This window comes from Manis pentadactyla, chromosome 3 (genome assembly GCF_030020395.1).
Source record: "Manis pentadactyla isolate mManPen7 chromosome 3, mManPen7.hap1, whole genome shotgun sequence".
Taxonomy (NCBI): domain Eukaryota; kingdom Metazoa; phylum Chordata; class Mammalia; order Pholidota; family Manidae; genus Manis; species Manis pentadactyla.
In genome coordinates this window covers 129,025,498-129,047,936 of record NC_080021.1, presented here as the reverse complement: position 1 = coordinate 129,047,936, position 22,439 = coordinate 129,025,498, and the positions used below count along the sequence as shown (strand labels likewise).

The 22,439-nt window shown below is 52.6% G+C and overlaps 1 protein-coding gene and 1 pseudogene across 1 annotated transcript in view; one reads left to right on the top strand and one right to left on the bottom strand.

The window, feature by feature from the left end:
- LOC118926329 (vasoactive intestinal polypeptide receptor 2-like) overlaps positions 1–16,992 on the top strand; it is a 68,124-nt gene extending 51,132 nt beyond the window's left edge. The window contains exons 6-14 of the mRNA XM_057498441.1: positions 4,194–4,335; positions 8,975–9,122; positions 9,673–9,733; positions 11,143–11,212; positions 11,696–11,787; positions 14,708–14,837; positions 14,904–14,945; positions 15,863–16,065; positions 16,176–16,992. Of these exons, the coding sequence (XP_057354424.1) occupies positions 4,194–4,335; positions 8,975–9,122; positions 9,673–9,733; positions 11,143–11,212; positions 11,696–11,787; positions 14,708–14,837; positions 14,904–14,945; positions 15,863–16,036 (859 nt within the window). The 3' untranslated portion in view covers positions 16,037–16,065; positions 16,176–16,992. The remainder of the gene's footprint in view (positions 1–4,193; positions 4,336–8,974; positions 9,123–9,672; positions 9,734–11,142; positions 11,213–11,695; positions 11,788–14,707; positions 14,838–14,903; positions 14,946–15,862; positions 16,066–16,175) is intronic.
- A 2,572-nt stretch (positions 16,993–19,564) lies between these two features.
- The window catches only part of LOC118926325 (cytoplasmic dynein 2 intermediate chain 1-like), a 32,370-nt pseudogene continuing 29,495 nt past the window's right edge, over positions 19,565–22,439 (bottom strand).

Sequence of the window (22,439 nt, the reverse complement as noted above, 5' to 3'; positions counted from 1 at the left end):
GATTTTTATACATATATTGAGATGAGTAGATGGTTTTTATCATTTGCTCATTTAGTGTGAAAAATTGCACAGATACGTTTTCTAATATTAAATCTACTTTTCATTCCTTTAAATTCGCCTTACTTGGTTGTGTTGTATTATCCTTTTATGATATAGCTGGGTTTAATTTGCTAGTATTTTGTTGAGGAATTTCTACCTACATTTGTGAATTTGATCTATTATATTCTTTCTTATAAAATTAGGCTCTCATCTGACAGTTACACTCACCCATTAGTGAATAAGAAAGTGTTCCCTGTCTTCTAGGCTGTGGAATAGTTTGGGTCAGATAAGGTGGTATTTCTTCCTTAAAGTTTGTAGAATTCACCAAGGAAGCCATCCAGGCTGAGAATTGTCAGGGGGAAGGTTTAATTTCTACATTCAAGTTTTTTAAACTAGACACATGATGATTCAGATTCTCTATTTCTTAAGTTAATTATAAGTTGTTTTTTTTCAGGGAATCTGTCCTTTTAATCTACATTTTCTATATTCTTTTGTTATACATTTAATGTATATAAGAGCTATACTGATATCTCCTTTTTCCTTCCTAGTGTGGGTAATTTGTGTTTTCCTTGTTTTTATCTTGATTTTAAGCTCTTACCGATTTTATCTGTGTTTTCCAGGCACAGCGTTTTGACTTTGTTCATTCCTTTCTTGTGTGTTTGTTGATTTAGTAACTTAGCCTCCTATTTTTATTATTTCTTTAATTCTGCTGTCTCTGGTTTTACCTTAGTGCTCTTCTTCTAGTTCCTGGAGACAGATGCTCACACGCTGACAGTGCTGTTTGTCAAGTACATCATCTGTGTCTGCAACTCCCCCCTCAGTCCTGCTGTAGTTCCGCCTTCCAAGTTTTAAGAAGTGTGCGTTTCCCATTATCATTTAGTTCTGATTTTTCTAAACTTTTTTTGTGGTTATTTTTAATTTCATAGGCTATAGAAATCTACAGCTTAATTTCCAATCAGTTATTAATTTTTTATTCAGCTTTTTATTAATGATTTCTAGTTTAATTTATGGTGATCAGTACACTGCATGAATTTGATCCTCTGAAATTTGTTGAGGCTTGCATATGACCCAAAATGTGGTATATTTTGGCAAAAGTTTCCTTTTCAGTTGAAAGAAATGTGAATTCTGCAGTTAGCGTTTTGTATGCTACAAATGTCATTTACATCAAGTTTGTAATCACATTATTTAAATATTCTAATACCATTACTGATTGTTTTAACTGCTTGTTCTATCAGTTACTGTTTTAAAACCTCCCACTATTATTGTGGACTTGTTTCTCTCTTTTTATTTAACTTACACTATTTGCTTTATGTATTTTAAGGTCATGTTATTAGGGGCATACTAATTTAATATTTTATCATCCTATTAAATCATCCATACTTAGTAGTGCCCCTTGCCTTAAAAATCTACTTTGCCTGATATTAATATAGTTATGTTAGCTTTCTTTCACTTGCTATTTGCAAGACATATTGTTTTCTATGCTTTTATTTTGAACTTCCCTGTTTTTTAATTTGTGTGTCTTCTAAGCTCCATGGGATTCACTTTTTATTACCACCCTATTTTTATTTTTACATGCAGTATCTTTGCACCCATATTTAGACTACTCACTAACAACCTGCAGTTCCAACCCACCTGCGTCTCTTTGCTCTCTGTTGTCTCGACTGATCTTTGCTGCTTTTGCACTCATTCTGTGTTTCTTTTCCATTTATCAAATATTTCTATTATGCAAGTTTTCCCTTTTTAGAGCATTAGTCATACCTTCTATTATTATTCTTCTAGTTGTCACCCCAAATTTACAACATGCACCTCTGCCTCATAGGAGGTAGCCTCCAGTTACCATTTCACCACTTTCCAGTGATTTAAGGACTTTACATACAACTCCATTTACTCCATGCTTTAGGTGATGTTGTTACATGTTTTAATTCTACATATATTTTAAATACTACAAGACACAGCTGTTGTTTTAAAGTAAGTATTTATTTAGGGCACCCACATATTTGTCTTTCCTGGTGCTCCTTGGCCCCCTGTGTCTCCACATTTCCATCTGGGTTCACCCTCCTGCTGCCCGAGGACCACCCTGTAGTGTTTCTTTCAGCACCACCCTACCAGTAATGAATTCTCATTGTCCTTGACTATCTGAAATCATCTTAATTTTGCCTTCATTTTTAGGGTAGTTTTGAGAGTATTGAACTCTTTATTGACAGTTATTTTCTTTCATCACATTAAAGATGTACATCATTATTTCTTTTGAAAACTCAGCTGACAGTCTCACCATTGTTCCATTGAAGGAGTATGTCTTTTTTTCTCAGGGGCTTTGAGATATTTTTTTCTTTGTCTTTGATTTTCACAGCTGCACTATCATGGGACTCACTGTGGCTTTCTTGTATTTCTCCTTTGGGGATTAGTGGGGCTTCTTTAATCTACTACTATATTTTAACAGTTTCAAAAAGTTCTTGTCTAATAGTTATTAAAATATTGCTTGTACTTTATTCTCTTCTCTCCTTCTGAAACTCTATTTTCCCATATGACCAATTTTTTCACCACCTCCTATATATTTCCTACTGATTCTCTCCATTTTCCATTATTTTGTTTCTCTCTTATCTAGACATATTCATCTGGACTATTTTCAATTCATGGTACTCTCACTTACTATGTCTAATCTAATGTTAGACCCTGCTTTTAAATTCTTAATTTTGGGCTTTTTGTAAGTTTTAAAATTTCCATTTGATTTTTGTAATCAGTTCCATCTGCTAATAAAAGCCTCCATCTCTTCATCAATGTACCTGAGTATATTAATCAGTGTATATTTAATACACTCTGTGTATTAAAATGCCAGACCTGGATGTTTTTCTAAAATTGTCTATTTTTTTTTTCTTTTTAACTTGACAGTTGATCATTTGGTCCTGTTTCTGGCATGCCTAGTTATTTCTGTTGAAATTACAAATAATTAAATTGCAGAGGCTTTAGATGATATCCCACTGCACAGAGGTTTTCTAGCAAGATAGGCAGAGCACCAGTCGGGACTGAGTTGATCTGAGGCTGTATTTCAGGCTTTATGAAGACGGGCTTCTCTCTGGTTCATCACTATTTCTGGGTCACAGCTCTTTAGGGTTTCCAGTGAAAGCCTGGGAGTGCCTCTACCCGACAGACACTGAATTCTGTACATGAAATTGCTAAAATTTCTTCCAAGCATGTCACTTTCTTGGCCCCTGGGTTTCACTTCATTTCACCCAGAATGTGAACTTGGGACCCAAGTGAGTGTGAGGCCTTAGGTAATCACCTGCTGAGCTCTGGACTCTTCCTTTTTTCCAGACCTGCAGCCCCTCACCTGTTACCCTGAAAGCCCCTCACTCTGCTGCCATCCCTTGCAGTGACACTGTGACAAGCTCGGGGCTTTTGCTCCCTAAGCCCTGAGACAGACAACCTGAGAGACAGCGAGGGGGCAGGCATGGATGCGTTTCCCTTCCCCGGGTCCCAGTCCTTCCGTTCTCCGCTGTTTGGCTGCTGTCCAAAGCCCTGCCCACTTTGAGGGTCATGCTCACCCAGGTGGGAAGGTGGTCAGTAAGCTGCTCCTTCATACCCACAGAGGAAGCCCACTTTAGTACGTATTTTTAATGTTCTTCAAAATGTTTAAAATTCACCTAAACCTAGAGAGCTGATGTTTAATGACCCTGTAAGTGCATTTGTGTAGGACAGCTGGTGTTCCTAATGACTTCTCAATTAAAAGTCAACTCAAATATTCAATAAGTCTTCTCCAAAGCAGAGTTTAAGTGTTATAAGAGCATTATAACAAAACGTTCTGAGCATTTTTAGATATGCAGGATATCACAGACACTTAAGTCCAGTAACAGGGCATTCCACGTGAGCCTTGCTGGAAACAGTGAATGGGGCGCACGTGCCACGCAGGCCTGGGCCTGGCCCTGCTGTTCATACTTTCACTCTCAGGTCCCGTTCGAGGACTCTGACCTGAGGAGCTCGTCAGGAATTAGGGTAAAGATTCATGTACAAAAATATTTATCATAATACAAAACAGAAAGCATCCTTGATATACCCTAGGGAGTAGTCAGATAATTATTAGCTTCCATTAAAAAAGAAGGAAGCCTTCGGGTTAAAGTGCCCCCGCGTCAATGGGTGACAATCCATCTCCCCCCCAGGAGGCTGCACTGTACCCGCAACCACATCCACCTGAACCTGTTCCTCTCCTTCATCCTGAGAGCCGTCTCGGTGCTGGTCAAGGATGACGTTCTGTACTCCAGCTCCGGCAGGCAGCACTGCCCCGACCAACAGTCCTCCTGGGTAAGGCCACCCCTGTGGGCAGAGTCCTCTTGCTGCGGCGGGTGGGGAGTGGGTGGCCTGTAGGCAGTGCAGCCGCCAACCTCCCTGCTCAGGGACCCACCCCTCCTCCAATCCCCACTTCCCGTGATGAAGTCCTGGAGCTGGTGCACGGGCTCCAAGAGGTGGTGCTCAGGCCTGAGAAACGGGCCTGGCCATAGCGCGGGGGCCCAGAGTAGGCCCAGCTCTGCAGGTGAGACAAGGGGGTGACACAGGCAGGTGGCTGGCTGGGCCCCCCTTCCCCACTGCCAGGGCTTGTCAGCAGCAGTTCCGGGCTGGAAAACCCTGACATGGAGGGATGAGCACAGAGCCATCGTTCTGTCCCCAGATCTCCCTGATTCTGTGTGGGAGATGCTCCCATCAGTGCCCCATGCCCGCTGGGAGCCCAGCTGCACATCTGTGAGCAAGCGTGGGCTCAGCCCTTAGGCACAAGGGCACCCGCGTCAGTCACCAGCTCCCACAGACGCAGTGGGGTGGCCCCCGCCTCCCCATGGTTCTCCAGCCGCTGGGCTCAGGGAGCGCGCGAGCCGGTCTCCAGTGCCAAGCCCACTGCGGCATGGCATTTATCAGGCTCCTCACGCGGAGGCCGCCTCCTCGCTCCTCTCCACTGCGTGGTGCTGGTGTCCTCAGGATGCTGGAAGGCATTCGGGCTCTGGTGCCTCACCCCTGATGTGGTCGCGCCTCCTGGGGTCGGCTCCCCTCTCCCGCAAGGAGCCAGGACACTGCCCCGCCTCGTGTTCCGGCTGGATGGCTTTGCCGCACGGTTGCTCTGTACTGGACAGATGTGATCTGATTTGGTTTTAAGACAGTGAACCCCTTTCCACACGACAGAACATCAGCTGTGCCATCAGGCTGCAGGTGAACACGTCTGGGGGGACAATCGGCTCACAACCCACAGGCACTCTTATCACACCCAGGAGCCCACAAATCCCACCCCAGGAAGTTGGGGATTCTCCATGTATGACAAGGGCTGGCATACCCTGAGGAACCGCCAGCATTTCCCTGGATGGCCTCAAAGCTTGGAGGAGCCCGCCGCCTCCACTGAGTGTCACGGAGCCACAAACACTAGGCCTCTGACCACGAGCCACATCTCAACCCTCTCCTGCCATGTGGACAGTCCTGACCGGCTCCTCACCAAGGGATGGGGGAGGGACGGTACCTGGGTGTGCAGGCCAAGGGTGACCCGCCCTGCTGGTACCCTGCCAGACCTCTGCCACCCCTGTGGATGGGACCACCCCCAGCCATGGCTGGAGCCCCTTCCTGTGCTGGGCTTTGCCTGTGGACCCTGTCAATGGTGCCCATCCACCTTCAAAAGAGCAATTCGCCCATTTGGTAAATGAGGATGTGGGGTTGAGGGAAGCCCAGCCACCCATGGCGTGTCACTGCTGACTGGGCTCAGGCTGTGCTCTGGCCAACTGCAGGCCCACAGCCCTGCTGAGATGCCTGCGGGGCCACTCGGACTGTCCTAGCAGCTCTGAGGACCGCCGTCTGGAATGGAGTGGGCAAGGGTGCCTCCTCTCACCACCCCCAAAGCATGGAGCAGAGGGGAGGGCACCAGATGCCACCAAGATTCCTGTGCCAGGGGAGGAAGGGAGGGTGGGGGCAGCAGGGAAACGGGGCAGAACATGAGAGGGGGGAGAGTGGGGCCTGGGGAGAAGGGCTCTTCCCTGTCATTGTCCCTTCATGGGTGCAGAGCCTTGAGTGAGCCCGTCGGCCAGGACACTTGGGCCCCATGTGGGGATGGGAACAAGGAGCCTTTCTTTCAGTTATGCTTTTTTGACACTTCTCTTCCCAGCTGGGTTCAGCCAAACGCATTCCCCCCAAGCAGAGCCCCTGGGGCGGGTCCCCCAGTGAGGCACTGACGTCTTTCCTCAGGGTGTGCAGATGGGCCAAGGCATGAAAAAGCCTGTTCCTTTTCAGAAGCCCCCAGCCCCCACCACCTCTGCCTGCACGGCCTGCACGCCATGGCTGCACGGGTGGTCTGGGATCGCCTGGCTGCCAGAGGCCGTGCGTGGGACATACAGGAGGTCATTCTCACTGAGACCAGAGCACACAGCATGTGGGGTCCCTGGGGATGCTCTGAGCCCCAGCCCAGGCTTCCAAGGTCATCCCTGAGGGCCTGAGTCCCCAGCTCAGGAGGGGCACAACTGCTCAACTCTGAGCCAGCCACACCCCTGGCCTGGGAAGAGCATGTGCATCACAGGGCCAGGCTGGAGGCTGGGTGAGGGTCCTGGGCCCACCGAGCTACCACATTGGCCACAGCCTGAAGGACAGTGGGGTTGGAGGAAGGGAAGTGAGCAGAGGGGCACAGTGGGTGAGGTGCTCACTGCATGTGCTCTTCAGACTCAGTTCCTGTGTTTGCATCCATGCCCGGAAGGACCACCTGCCTGAGGTTTGCGTGGTGCTGTGGGAGCCCTACGCCCTCAGGGGCAGAGCAGCTGTGAATGGGACCCAGGAAACCACCCTGCGGCCATCATCACAGACAAGTAACTCTGCCCCAGGCTGAGTGCAGCAGGGGCTCCGGGTGTCAGGCACACCCCCGCGCCAAGGCCCACCTTCTATGCTGGCCCCATAGCTGTCTGAATGGTATTTCACACATTCAAAAAAATATGCTGTTTTGCTTGCTCATAATCAGCAACTATAGATGCCACCAGGCTCCCAGGGACCAGAGAAATGCCTTCCATTCCCATAGGGCCTGGAGCAGACACACATGTCCAGGTGTGACAGCAAACCTTACCTGCAGCAGCCCAGGAGACACGCGGCTTTTCCTGTTCCTTTCGTGTACTTGGGCCTCTTGCATCACAAAGGGAGCTGGAGATTGCCATTTCCCAGGGTTGCCAGCCCTGCATGCGCTTGGGCTTGATCCTCTGCTCTGGTTTGTCTGGTTTTTATCCAACTGCCCTGGAAAACCACACTCCAGAGAACATGAACACCAGACTGGAAGTTGACCTTCAGTGGCAGCCCTAGCCAAGGCGGGCTCCTCCCCTCCACCCTGGTGTGTGCGTGTGGGGCTTGCAGACCAGGGCCAGGCAGGTCAGGACTGCTGCTCTCACCACTGGCCTGGGCAGGCTCTGCCCCTGCGTCTTTGGGATGCCATAGAGAAACCTGAGGGGCGTGGTTTGAAGCCCTTGAGGATGAAGCTAGCTGGGAGCGCCACGCCCTGGGCCTTGCAGTCCTCAAGGGTGGTGATGTTGAATGAGAAAATGGACCAGATGCAGACACAGTATTTGCAGTTTTCCCAAGAAAATGGAATAATCTTAAAGACCATTTTTCTGCATCCTCTTCCTCATTCAACAGGACGTCGTGGAAATCCTCCAAGCCCAGGGGGTGTCAGTGTTTCCTTTGACTGGCCCTGCAGCCCAGCATGTGGCTGTGACATCCCACCAAGCAGGCACAGCCTCAGTGTCGTGGTTCCTGCTGGCATACACATCTTCATGTGCAGCGCATCGTCTCTGTCAGATGGAGCTCTGCAGGGAAGCAGTGCAGTGAACACTCACACTTAGAACTGGGTCGTCTTCCCAAAGGCCAGAGAGCTGGCGGCTTTACCCGCCACACACAGCTGCAGCCTCTGCTGGTCTGGTAGGGCATGCCTCCCCATCCACACCAAGCCCAACTGTGTGACTGCCCCACTGACAGGCTATGGAGCGAGTTTCCCATGTCTGTGGCTGTTAAAACGTGCATTTCTGTGTCCGTGAGGCCCTGGTGGTAGGACTCAGGGTCCCAGCCCCAGTAGGCAGTGCCCCTTCCCTGTGCTGCTCCTCAGAGGCCTGGGGCAGGAGGCGGGCAGGCTGGAAGGCTGAGGGCTGTCAGCCAAAGTCCTTGCAGCCTGATGCCAGCTTGACAGGCAGCCACAGGTCCCTTTAAGCACCCCACAAGTATGTATGTAAGTGGATATAAACATACATCCACATGCCATATAAAAGTATCTACATCTGCCCCGCTTGTGTGCCCACGCACGTGTGAGCATATCCACACCATGTGTGTCCACATTATGTAAGCATATCCATCCCACATGTGTCCATGCCCATGTGTACACGTCAGTATATCCACATAAACGTGAAAGTGTACCCACATATATGGACGTATAGAAGCACAGCCACACGGTAATTTTGGGGGGAGGCTGCAAAGAGACAGAGAACAGAAATCAAAGTCCTTTTTTTCATGACTCCTAAGTAAATTTAGTGATTAAAAGCAGCAATTTAGTGTTTGCATGTGAAGTTGGAAAACATGGTTCATTTATTACGTGAAGGCCTGAGAGATTGTATTTAAATATATATGCTTTATATCCTGTGCAATTTTCTCCCCAGAGAAAACCCTTCCAAAACTCCTGGGGAAATAATTGCCGGTTTCTCTTGCTTTTCTGTTAATTTCTTCATCCCTTTTAAGAATGGATCTTGGGAAGGACAGAGGGAGGAGGGTTGAGTAGAGGATGGGGAGCGGGGAGGGAGGTGGGGAGCCCTGAGCACAGCTCTGGGGGCTGTGCACACCCGCTCCCCGCTTTCTCTCCTCTCCTCAGAGCAGTGTGGGTGTGGTGCTGGGGGGCAGCTCAGGCTGCCGTGTGCTACACTCAGGGCCGTGCCCGTGCTGGTGTGTGACCCTGCAGGTTGGCTGCAAGCTGAATCTGGTGCTCTTCCAGTACTGCGTCATGTCCAACTTCTACTGGCTGCTGGCCGAGGGGCTGCACCTGCATGCCCTCCTGGTGGCCATGTTCCCCAGCCACCGCTTCACAGCCTACCTCCTGATTGGATCGGGTAAGCTGCCCAGCACCCTCCCACCCCCGACCTGACCCCTCCCTGCTGACCTGGGGGGTACTTTTCAGCTCCGAGAACCCCTGCTCCCCCTGTAGGGTGCACTCAGGTCACACAGGGGTGAGCTTTTCTAGGAGACTCCAACAGCCAACACATTACCATTCCTGGGACCCAGGAAGCTGGTTTAAAATTGCACTGAGCTCACATTCCTGGAGTGTGCCCAAAGGGGGGACAGGCAGGAAGAAGGGCGCAGGGGAGACAGAGCAGGAAGCCCTTTCACTGTGAGGGGTCACGGGAGCACAGCAGCCCTGCAATTGAACGAGTGCTCCTGATGCACAGTGGGTGCTCAGCGTTCAGACACACTCGTCTTCACACTTTAATGAGGCCTGGGCATGAGCTGGCATCTGTTTATGAGGTGGTTCTGCTTAATCTCGTCATCAGAGAGCCCTGGTCCCCGACGGCCCTGGCTGAAGAAATGCACAGCTGTGTCGTCCCTGCCGGTCTGCACCCGGTGACCGGCCGGGGCTGTGGATGACTGGGTGTCTTTCTGCAGGTGTCCCCACCATCTGCACAGGGGCGTGGGCAGCCACCAGGCTCTCCTTAGAGGACACAGGGTGAGTGCCACTCCCATGGCTCTGCCTTTGGAGCGGGAGGGGCTGCACGGGTCCTCCGACCTCATCTGCGTCTGCAGGCACAGCCCGGCCAGCAGGAAATGAGTGGCTCTGAGCGCTGTGGGGAGGACGGTCCCTGGGTCGGAGTGTTTGGAGAGAAGGGATCCAGCAAGCCTTGCTGCAGAGCAGGAAGCGGGATAAACCAGGCAGATTTAATCACAGGAATCAGGGTCTTAGGTGAGGGGAGCAGTGTTCACACAGGGAACCGGGCAAAACACACGCAGTGTTTGCTGAGCCAAGGGTGAGGGTGAAGGGTCGAAGGTGGGCTGAAAAGGCAGGAGGGCAGCTCTGAATGGTTCTCCACCTCTGCCTGGATCCTACGTGCAGAACACAGTGCAGACAGGGTGCAGAGCAGCTGGCAGCCCCACCCAGGCACCAAGCGTGCCCACCGTGAATACTGTGAGAGGGGCTGTCGGGGCTGGAAGTCACCCAGTACCAGTACTGATCCACCCGGAATGGGGACTTGGGTAATCACGGTGTGCTCATGTGGTGTGCTGCTGTGTGCAGCCTTTGGGGCTGACTGCGGTGGTTCTTCCAGCCTTAGCCTGGCTCACACTGGCAGGTGCAGAAAGCCTCAGCTGGAAGGGTTGGGGTTGGGGTCGGGGTCACGGTTTGGGTCAGGGTCAGGGTTAGGGTTTGGGTCAGGGTCACGTTCGGGTTGGGGTCAGGGTTAGGATTGGGGTTAGGGTTAGGGTTGGGGTTAGGGTCAGGGTTTGGGTCGGGGTTAGGGTTGCCGTTAGGTTCCCAAGGGCTTCACATCCCAATGGCAACACCAGCTCAACCTGGGGTCGAGGGTAGGTCTCTTTCCTGCTTGGGAGGGGCTGCTGTCCCCCACTGCTGGATTTGACAACAGAGGGAATTTTGGAGACCCTCCAGTCCTTTAGGCAGCTAAAGGCAATGCCTCCAGGACAGACATTTCTAGCTCTGCTGGCCTTTTCTGCTGCACAGACATCTTAAATGTCATTCCATATATACATTCAGACCTCAGAAGTGCAGGAACCAGGGTTCAGGAGAACGTCCCTGGATTTGCTGTCGGTCACAGCAAGCGGTAGCTGTGCCGGCTGCCCGGGTGTGGCTGCCATGTGCTTTGGTGTCCCCGCTCCCCGAGCCATCATGGCGAGAACACAGGGAATTGGTCTTGACGGGGTGGTTGTGCCAAGACCTGTAAATGCAGAGTAGTTATGCTCTTACCATGGAACAAGTGGCACCAGCAGCCTGGAAATGCACCAAGGGAGGTGATTCCCTCACAGGGACAGGGCATGCCCTACAGTGGGTGAGTCCACAGTCCACACACCACGTGGTTTACATATGGAGTAGGTGGTAATGGGGTTTTCCTTCTCTCTTTTCAATAGTTGCTGGGATACCAACGACCACAGCATTCCCTGGTGGGTTATACGAACACCAATTTTAATGTCTATTATAGTAAGTAGTTTCTACACTGAAACATAAGTTATCTGGTGGGCAGCACTTGGCAGGGTAAGCCCGTCACCCTGTGTTCAATGTAAACGGCCCCATTCTGCTCCTCTCCCTGGAGAAGAACGAGGGAGCAGCCAAGCTCTGCCCAAGGGCTGAGGGCTCAGCCCAACCTCCGGAGAAGGAAGCGTGAGTTCCCCCTGCGGGAAGGGCTCCCCAGGGCAGGCGCCCTCAGGCTGGCCAAACACACGAGGCGGACTGGACTCCTTTGCCCCTTTCCCATCTCCAAACTACTTCACACATGCTGCCACCTGGGCCACGGCCAGTGGTACAGACACTGCCCACTCCCACTGGGGGCAGACCCGCGGGCAGGGCCGTGCCCTGTGCCAGGCGAGGAGCAGCTGCCCAGACAGGGCTGAGCCACAGGCCTCCCGGCCAACCCCCCTCCCAGGCTGGGGAGCTCCACATGACATGCTGTTTCTTTTTGTGCAGGTCAACTTTGTCCTTTTTGTTAGTATTATACGAATTTTACTGCAGAAGTTGACGTCCCCAGATGTCGGTGGCAACGACCAGTCACAGTATAAGTGAGTATGTGCTTAGTTAGATCCAGGGCTGAGCGGCCTTCACCACAGGCCTGGGGCCACGGTCGCACACCCAGCAAGCGGCCCAAGGCCCTTCTGTGGTCAAGGGCATGTGCTCATGGCTAATTCACGGGACTGCACACGGCTGAGGCTGTGTCTTGCCCAAGGGGGGAGTAACTGCAGCCCCTTTCCTTTGTGTCGGCATGGACGCCCTCCAGAGCACTATTGATGCTTTTGCCTGTTCTGTAATCTGACTTTCCTCTTTGGCCACACATTGCTGGTATTTTATGTTTAATCCTTTCTTCCCCTTCAGACCACGGGGCCCATGCCCACACCTAATGCCAGGCCTTGTCCTTAGTGGTAATTCAATTTGTGTTTGTTGATTGGTGATCATGTGAAGATCTTCATCATCTCCACTCAGTGGGAGCGGGGGTCTCCCACAATCACCCAGCCAATTAATTAGGAGCCAAGAGACTCTCTGAAGGAGTTAAAGATTCTACAAATTTCTATCAAGAACTTATAAAGAAAATTTAAAGCCCCGGTCTCCAGTATAACATCAACACTATTTAAGTGTGGAGTGGTTGGTCCAGCCGCTGGGAGCCTGGGGACAGACAACCAGGTCCAGAACCCAGCCACCCGCCTGCCCATTCGTGGGCCTCACCCCACCAGCTCCTGCCTTGCCCTCCCATAGACCTCGGGGCCTGGGGAGGTGGGCAGGCAGCGTCCCTAGTAGTCTGGAGCCCTATGCCAGCAGGAGGCCTGTGGGAGTAGATGCCCCTCTGGGCCGAGGTCTCCTCAGCGGGAAGTTGGGAACTGCAGTTACCATCTCCAAGCTCAGGAGGACTGTCAGTGTCCAGATGGCACACGGTGCCCAGCCCCACCGCTGTGAGAGCCTGGCAGGCAGTCACCCAACTGTGCCCTGGCGTGTATAAATACCCGTCTGCGTCAGAGGGAGCTGCACAGAGCCTACACCTAGAGAAGGTCGCATGTCAGGCCGGGAGGTCAGAGCGGTTCCAGCTGCAGTGTCTGAGCAGCACTTTTAGCCTGGGTGAGAGGCTGGGATGATCCCTGGAACCCATCTCAGGCCGGCAGCCCTTTTCATTCTCCATGAGTCTTGTTTAGCTTCTGTGCTCACCTTTCTCTGGTTTTGGGGGACTTCCTGTTAAGTAGGTCTAGAGATGGATGCTTTTATTTTGGAAACAAAATTAAATGAGGACAATAGACTATTTTTCCATGATAACAGAAAAGGTAGAGCACATCTGGCATCCCTCTGGTCATATGTTGGTGTCTCTCCCATGTAACTGTTGTATCATGAGTGGTAGTAACCACTCTGCCTGGACAGGTACCCAGAGGTCAGTCTTGCTGGGTCCCTTTTCTGGAAACTAGCATGATGGCAAATGTTGGATGTATTAACGATGAGAATTTGGGCAGGTTGTCCCTCTAGCATGTAGCCAAAGGCACAGATGCCCACAGGGTCTCAGCGTCTGCTCACCAGGTGGCCTGAGCCGAGAGGCAGGTAAGCACGGCCCGGGCCCCACAAGGGCATCCGGCAGCAGTGCGGAGTCCCTGGCACCCTCCTTGCTGACTGAGAATCTGGGGTGCTCGCAGCTGCTGCAGAAGGGGAGGCTCGGGGTCTGTGCAGGCACAGGAGATCCTGCTGGTTGCCAACACCACAGGTGTTTTTTGTGAGGGAAACTGGGGGGAATGAACACATTTCTGGAACTTACATCCAGGCTCTGAGGGCTCAGTTTCAGGCCAGTACCTCAAAAATACATAAAGAAATCCGTGACTTTATTCTAACTGTTGGGACTCAACTAACAAGAGCAGGGGGGCAAAGTGGAGCTCCCCCCACTCAGGAAGAGGCAGCTGGGTGGTTGGAGAGTCTGCTGCAGTTACTGGGGGTCCACATGCACATGTCACCTGGGGGTTGAGGCCCTGCACTCCCAGCGAGTCCCCAGGTGGCCCCAGGGGTCCAGGTCTGTGGCCCCAGGGGCCTTGCAGGGGTCAGACTTGGTCACACTCTGTAGTCACCCAGAAGATGTGACACTGGCATGGGGCCCACCTACCAAGACCCACCTGAATGGGAGTGGGGGGCAGGCTGGACTGAGCAGCCAGGTGATTCTAGCCCACAGCAGTGAGGGCGGCTGCCTTACAGTGGTGGTTCCTGACGTGGGGCCCCCAGACTGCAGCCGCAGCACCTCTGGGAAGCTGGCAGATACAGGGGCTCTCAGGCCAGATGCCTGGCTTACAGGTCCAGCATCTGCTTTTCAACATGGCCTGCAGGGGTTCCAGTGCAGCTGAAGCTTGAGAAGCACCGACTTGGAGAACTGAGACACAGAACGGGGGGAGAAGCACGTGGAGGGTGGAGTTTAGTTCATCTATTTTATTTTCAACATAAAATGCAATGCCAGAAAAATCTGTGTTCTGATTAGGGAGGATAATGACTCACACAGAGAAGCTGTGCGGGTCCAGGTCCCCCAGTTCCACAGAACCCATGGGCTCAGGAGTGCGGTTCACCTGCCCAACCCGGGAGCTGCCTCTGCAGGGACCCTCCCTCCCTCCCACGTGGGTGCCACCCTCCTGCATCTTTGCTTGTTATCTGAAAGTAACACCTGCCTCTGTCCCTAAATGCCAGTGACTGTCCCGACTGCCAAACCAGGGACCCACAGGGGGTCAAACCCTCTGAGGCTCATCTTCACCAGCAGGCCCATTGAGATTCCTTGTGAGAGATTATTCACCTTATGAGGCAAAGAGATTCTTATCATCACCTTTGCCCATTCTGCCCTGGGGTTGGGGGTGTGTGATACTTAAACTTAGGAGAAAAGAGGCTGGACGTGAGGCCCTGGGCCAGTGTGTGGGTATGCCTGGTCTCCTGAGGGCCAGCCTGTGGCCCTGCCTGACTGGGTCCCCTTTCTTGGGGCAGGAGGCTGACCAAGTCCACGCTGCTGCTCATCCCCCTGTTTGGAGTCCACTACGTGGTGTTTGCGGTGTTTCCCATCGGCATCTCCTCCACATACCAGATCCTGCTCAAATTGTGCATCAGATCGTTTCAGGTGCGCGTGGAGGGGCTGCCCTTGCCCGAGGGCTGAGTGGCTGCTGATGCCCCTTCCTGCCCACAGGGCCTGGTGGTGGCAGTGCTCTACTGCTTCCTCAACAGCGAAGTAAGTCCTCAGCACCTCGGGACCTGTGTGTGAGGGATCCCCCTGCCTGGAGGAGCCTAGGCCTCTGCCGTGGCCCCACAGCTCACGCGAAAGCCTCATCCGACACCCGCGTGCCCCGGCACCAGTGGAGAGATGGCACAGCCACTCTCCACTCCAAGCCAGGGCTCCTCCGGAGGCCCTCCATCCTGCAGCCCCAGGGCCAGGCCTGCGACCTGCAGAAGGGCACTCACACCCTGGGGCCCTGCTGGGGGCTCCACTGGGCTTGTCAGGCTGCTCCCTGCCCTCCTCTGGGGGTGGTTTCCCCACCCACTGACTGTTCCTCGGGCACCTCTGCACTCACAGGTTCCTCTCCCATTCCTCAGGACCAGCGCTTCCCCAGTCTGCCTTGCTGCCACCCCACCCCATATGAGGAGAATCACAGCAACCCCCCCCAGCACTACTGCCTGTTCACCAGGCATCTTCCATACCCAGGGGCTCCCCAACCGGAGGGGTCAGCCTGGGGGCGTGCCACCCGGCTCTGCGCAGTGACCCGCGCTCACTCCTGGGGGCTGTCCGCTCCCTGCCCGCTGTCTCCCCCTCTCTGTGCTCCTCCCCAGAGCCTGGGCCTAAGCCCACCATCTCTGGTTGCTCTGCCTCTCTCTGTCCTCGGGGTCTGTGCAACACCCTACCTGCCTCTCCTTTCCAAACGTCCCTCAAACGCACTTGGCAGTGAACCATGGTCCAGGTACTTCCAATCCCGCTGCCCAGGTGCTTCTGAAAACCTACATTAACCCTGGGCCCAGGCCTTCCCGAAACCAGCCACTCAAGGCCTGGGTCCTCCAGCCCGGCCAGCAAATGGAGGGCAGCTCGCTCACGGGGTGACTGCTGGTGGGGTCCCTGAGCGGCATGTCCTGGCTTACACGCTTGCTGACCCCCAGGTGCAGGGCAAGCTGAGAAGGAAATGGCGAGGCCTGTGCCGGAGTCAGCCCTCCAGCCGGGACCACAGGTTCCACGGCTCGTCCTCCTGGAGGAACAGCTCAGAGAGCACCCTGCCATGCCCCCAGGGCTCCCGCGCCCCATCCTTCCTGCAGACAGAGACCTCGGTCATCTAGCCGGCAGGCAGGGGCTAGCAGTCCCTGCGGTAAGTCTGCACTTCTGGGCTCACCCCACCACGGGACTGGGGGTGCGTGGCAGCCAACATAGATCCATGTCTGATCATTGTCACTCCCACATTCCGGCAATTTTGTTCAGAGCATTGTTTGGCCGCACAGACAGACCCATTTTCAAAGACAGCAGAGGACCACGTGGCCCCTGAAACGAGTTGCAGGGGGCCAGAAGGGGCCCAGCCGCTGCAGAAGGAAGACAAGGGACTCTCTAATGTCAGTACCTGCTCTGGGCAGGGAGCCCAGGCCTGAGCTGGGTGCTGGCCAGTGACCTCCCTCTGCGCAAGCCTACCTCTGCCCCCTGCCTGTATCACATGTGCACAGAGACTGGCTCAGGACTTCCCATGAAGTTACTCCTGCAAGCCTGTTAACCCAGCCCACCTGGGCACCTCTGCCCATCTGTCCCCATGCCTGGAGTCTAGCTCAAACCACAGTCTCTCCACTCCCTGCTTCTCCGCCAGGAGAGACACCCACCCCAGGGAAAGTGCATGGAGGATGTCCCCCAGGGAGCACGTCACCCCAGGGCCCCTCAGCCCCAGAACACATGTCTCAGGGACCACAGCAGGGGAGGCCACCAGTGGTGGTGGAGGCCTGCTCTGCTGCAGACACACCAGGTGGCTGCCCAGCTGTGTGTCTTTGGTGTGTGAGTGCCACACCCGGTGAAGCCTGGGCCAGGAGCTGGCAGAGCCAAGCGGCAGTGTCCGGGGACCTCCTAGCTGTTACCAGGTCCCCATGCCTGTCATGGCTGCTGCCAGGCCCTGGTGTTAGTGGTGCCATGGGGACAGTGACATACCGAGGCCCATGCACGGGAACCAGTCTACCCTTCCTGGGAAAGGGAAAATGGTGCAGAAAGTATTTACTAACAGCCAGTGGAGCTGGTGACCACAGAGTCAAGGTGTGTCATTTTATGGGTCATAAACATGTAGAAATGTCCAAAGTCACCCGAACCTCAATGAAACCTGATTTCACATCTGTACGCTGAGCAGGAATTCACTCAGACCCACACATCCTGATGGACTCAGCCTTTGTAGCCGAGGACATCACATTCAGAGATGTCCCTGCCTCCAGGGTGGAGTGGGCCGGGGAGGGAGAGGAGCAGGTGGACACACAGTGCCTCCTCGGGGCAGAGACAGGTGCCCGCCCCAGGCCCCCCACCTGAGCAGGGGTGTGGTGCCGCGGCAGCTAGGCAGCTGCATCTGGAGAGTCTCCCTGCGCACCAGGTGGAACCTCACCCAGACTGGGGAGGGCCCTCGACTGATTGGGAAAGAATCCTCCATCATGTCAATCAAGTGCCAGCAAGATAGGAATTCTAATTAAAGCAAGAGTAGGAGCAAATGTCAGCAGCTGTAGAGTAAGGAAGAGCAGAGGGAGGGAAGGGAAAATCACCGACCCACTGCTCCACATGGAGCAGATCCCTTGCCAGTTCCTATTCCAGGGTCACCTGGTGCCCAGTGTCTGTGTGATCTGCATGGCATGGGAACTGTATCCCTACCACCCCAGGATTTGGGGGAGCCACAGAGCACTGGGTGGAATGAGTTTATGTTCTGAGAACTTCCACTTCCCTACTGGTCTGAAATAAGACAGGGAAAGAGAAAAGGATCATGTTGAGACTTAGAAAGCTGAATGAAACAGCAACGTGACAGAGACGTCCCCACAGAGGTGGAGGCTGGCAAGCTCCTGTCTTTATTGTGGAAAAGAGCTCAGAGACAAGTGCATTCGGCTTCTGCAACGATAAAGTGTATTTGGTAAGACAGCGCGCATTCAGATGGAGTGGGGCAACCTCAGCGAGGAGGTGCACTTAAGGGTGTAAGACCCAACGGCCTTATTCTGGTCTGCGCTTCCCCCCCAGTGAGGAGACGAAGGCCACGGCAGATCGATGCAACAAGCAAGAGGTTTATTGTTATTCCAGCTAGCTGGGGTCCAAGTGTCTGCCCGACACAGCGGGTTTCAACAAGGACCCTGAGCACTCAAAGCCAAGGGTTTATATAGCATTTTTAAAACACTTAACTCATAGTAATTTTCCACAGCTGCACATTATCTTTGCAAGACATACATCCTGGGGTTAAGCGAGAGCAAGATAAGACCACTCCTCAATTGTTAGGGAGGTTCTGCACAATAAGCTTGGTATGTAAAATTAGCTGACCAAGGTTAGCTGACCGAAGGCCACAGCTGCCCCGATCCCGGTGTTCATGATTAACTTGTTTTCCAAGGCCTTACCCAGTTCCAGTTTTTCTTTTTAAGTCACAACCTCAGAAAATGGCTTCTAGGCCCTTAAGATGGCTACTCTTATGCTAACTTATTTCCATTCTTACAAGGGCTTACGGTTTGGGGTTAGGGCCTTTTGGGTAGGGTCGGCATAAGGCATGATTTAGAAGGTGATTCATAATTCCTTTGAAGTTTTGTCTTAAGATAGGGTTATTTATGTAACTGTTGATCTGGATCTTGGCATTCTTTACCCATTAGGTTCATTTACACTCACGCCTCCAGCCCACAGCAGACTTCCTCCAGTGCAGAACCACTGGACTCAAATGGGGTCCTCTCTTCCAAGCCTGGTGCCTCGTGCTCTAAATACTATTTGAAAACAGAAGCCTGAGGCACCGGCCCCTCCTGCAGGGACCGCCAGCAGGGTGCATCTCAGGTCCCGTGTCTGCGTAGGTCATTATGGCTCCATTGTACTGGGTTCTCTGAGTGGGTGGGAGGAAGGAGGTGCTGATGGGGGTGGGCTCCACTTGTGAAGGCAGGAGCAGCTGTCCCAGAGGAGGGGCAGACATAGCCTTGGGTTCAAGATGCAGGCACTCAGCCGGGGAGGACGGCGGCCCCGGGTCAGGGCCAATATCACCACCCGAGGAAATAGCTAGCTCCTAGTCCATGGAACAGTCTTTGGTGGCCATGCATCATCCCTCTGGGTCCTCCTGAGCCTCCAGTGGGACTTGGAGGGTCTAGGTCTAGTAAGGCTCTAGTTAGCACCCTCATGCTGTCCTATCCTGGGGATCCCCAAATGTTGATTTTTCAAGTTGTACTTTAATATGTTGGGGACAGTAGACATGTACACATGAGCTGTGACAAGGCCCCTCTCTTAATGCCAGTTTAGATCAAATGGATTTCACAAATAAGCTTGAGGGAACAGAGAGGGGAGGGTGGGAGGCCAGCCTGTCTGCAGAATGAAATCTCCACGTCCTGTTATGGAATATGACTGCGCTGTACTAGCAAGAGCCGAACAGACGCCTGCCTGCACAGCTTGCATCCTCCCTGCCTTGGGCACAGGCCGGGTGCCTACTGTGCACAAGGTGAGCACAAAGCCCCAGGGGCGATGGGGAGAGATCCAACCTACTTCTGCTCCAGAGCTCGTGGCCCCGTGAAGCCGGCAGAGCGTGCCAGAGGCAAGACAGCCACACACACTCATACATGGGACAGGTGTCCCGTGTCACCTGGGAGGTCCCCATACATGGAGTGCTATGGGCAGGGGGCCTCCCAGGCCCTTCCAGGTGAAAAGCACTCCCATTCTGGGGTGGAACTTCCCCACTGCTGGCTAGTGGAAGTTGCGTGTGGCCCAGAGAGCCTGGACCGTGTTGGGACTCCCCCTGGCCGCCTCTGTGCTGGGTGATGCTGGGTCGGCAAGGCCATCCTGGGCTTTCCCAGATACCAGCCCAGAATTCTCCTCCCCCTATGTCCCCATTGTGACTGTGTGCAAAGTCCACAGAACTTACTTACTTGTATTATTTTTATACAAGACAATTTTTAATATGAAAGCATGATGCAAAATGTGTCTGAGTAGATGTTCAAACAGTGCCCAAAGCAGCAGCCCACAAAACCTTCAAGGGAACAGCTGGCAGTGGTCATTTAAATGGACTGGCTCCTTAGTTTAGATCTGCATATATGCCATTTTGTGCAGGACTAAGAACATTGTTCATTAAAAACACTTCATGTAGGTTTGTTTGGAATCTAGTAACAGAGGAGACAATATTATAAGCTCTTCTAAGTAGAAATACTCTCAGAGAAGAATGTACTGGACATAACTATTTCCTCTGAAGCTCAGTAAACACCTAAAGTGTGTGTTTTTTCCATTCAAAAATAGTGATTTACTGGGTGACATTCTTGTAAAATAAATGATGTACAGTATACATGTCCTCCATCCACATGACACACATGCATATGGACGTAGGAGCACACACCCTCATGTCCTCACCGGGTCCTGCGCAGCACTGTCCTCACAATGGCACCAGCGGTCTGTGGCCCCCTTCCTACCAGGCTTCCTGCAGAATCAGCCACAGCCGCCTCCGCTCGTCTCCCCCCGGGGTCACCCACGCCTTCCTCAGGTGCTGCACATCCACGCTGCCAGAGGCTCTGGTCAGCACCAGGGCCAGGAAGCTGCCCCTGGTCCTCTCTGCCTCTCCCACGATGGTCATGGCCATCACCCTGCAAGTGAGAGGCGCACACTGTGATTCTGAGTGTCCCAAACCATCTGCCTTCAGGGAAGAGAGAAAAGGAAGAGAAATTCTACAAATTTGATAGCAGTCAGTGAAAAGTTATGCCAGAAATAAACATATAAAACTTGATAGAAACCACTGTGGGCCTAGTTCTGCACTTAGAGGTCTGCTGGACTGGCTGCAGGTAACAGTGTGGACCCAGGACGCATTGCCCTCAGACAGACAGAACCCGTGGGCTATATCGCCAGCCCAAAGCCCTGGGCTCCGCCCCTGTCAGCACAGCTCAGCCAGTGAGAGACCCGGAGACATCCTGGCTGCCCTGCCTGGCCCCCTGCCCTCCCTGCCCCCATCTCCCTGACCAGGCCCATCTCTAGACTTGCTGCTTGGCTGACAGACTCCACGACATGCGCCAGGTCCTCTGTCCCTCCATCCCCATAAGCGTGGAAACACGGTCAGGACCATTACTGACAAGTTTAAAATGTCCTTCTGATGCGTGGGCCGGACAGAACCCAAGCAGCAGGGTGGGAAACCAGACAAGGTCCGGGCCCAAGATTAGCTGCAACATCCGTGCTGCCCCTGCTGAGCAGGTAGTCATACTCACGGTTTTTGAATTTCTCCTAAAAGTGGCAACTTCTTCCTTCTAGACTCTTGCCTTTCAAACTCGAATTTCTTTCTGTTCTGCTTTTCTCTGATGCTAAAGAAAAGTAACTGGCCGCTTACTGTGGCTGTTACTTCCTCAGCCTGACCACAGAGGCAGGTGTCCAGGAAGAGGGGCTCTGCCTGCTCCTCGCAGTTCCAGCCACCACCGTCTCCCGAGATCGGACACACTGACCAGCCATGCCAGCCCCCCACAGGCACAGTCTGTTCCAGGACTTGGGGGCCTGCTCCTGCCCCCAGGCTCCTCTGTGGAACATCCCCGCCTCAGCAAGGCCTGCCCTGCCCCATTTAAAGCCCCAGCACCACTGCCCACACACTGGATACCCCCGTGTCCTGCATGCACTGTGGGGCTGGCTCATTTACCATACCTTGTCTATTACCTTCTTCCCCCAGCAGGATTGGCTCACACTGCACCCCTCATGCCTGGAACAGATCTGCCCCCCACAAATACCTGCTTTATTAAATGACTGGCAGACAGTCTTTGGAATAACTAAGTGCATTCTGTGCTTATATGAGTTGCAGCCCAGTGTTACGATGTACTGTTTAATGACTAAAATAATATAAGTATACCTAGTGCTTTAAATAAATGCACTCCTCATTTTTATTCAGGCCTTATCAGCATGTCCCCAATATCCTGGCAAACTACTTCCTGTTTGATCCCTCTGACCCTCCTCTTTCCTTTACAAAAGGGATGTGGGATACAGTGGGTGGCCCCCATCCTCCTCAGATTGTTACAGCCCTCACAGGAGGGGACTTACTGACAAACAACATAAAATCTCAAGGAATCTCAAGGAAAAAAAGTGGGGTCCAGAGAGAGTCCTTCATAAAGAAAGCATCAAATTTAATAAGGAAACAGAGACAAGGTATTATTTACAGTGCATTGATGACAACCCCCTATCTGACACTAGCCCAAGGGGTTTCCCATGGTGAGTGCAGAGGCCACACAGGACTGGCGTGACTGTGACACCGCCTGGGCCACAGGAACGACATTACTGTGAAATCATGAATTACTGACTCCCACGTGGTACCCCTTTGTAGATACAAAAGGAACACTTTGTAGATCACTCAGGCAAATACTAAATTTATAAGACTAGTAAATGAACATAAATAAGGAGCTCACACAGTTCCTTTTATTCACAGACTGATGATGACAGGGAAACAGAACAGTACGATCCTTTAACCCAGAGGCTCTTCTGGACCAAACATGAAATAAACACATCTTACAGTGGTTCTCAAAATAATGCTAAAATATGTAAACATGAAATCAT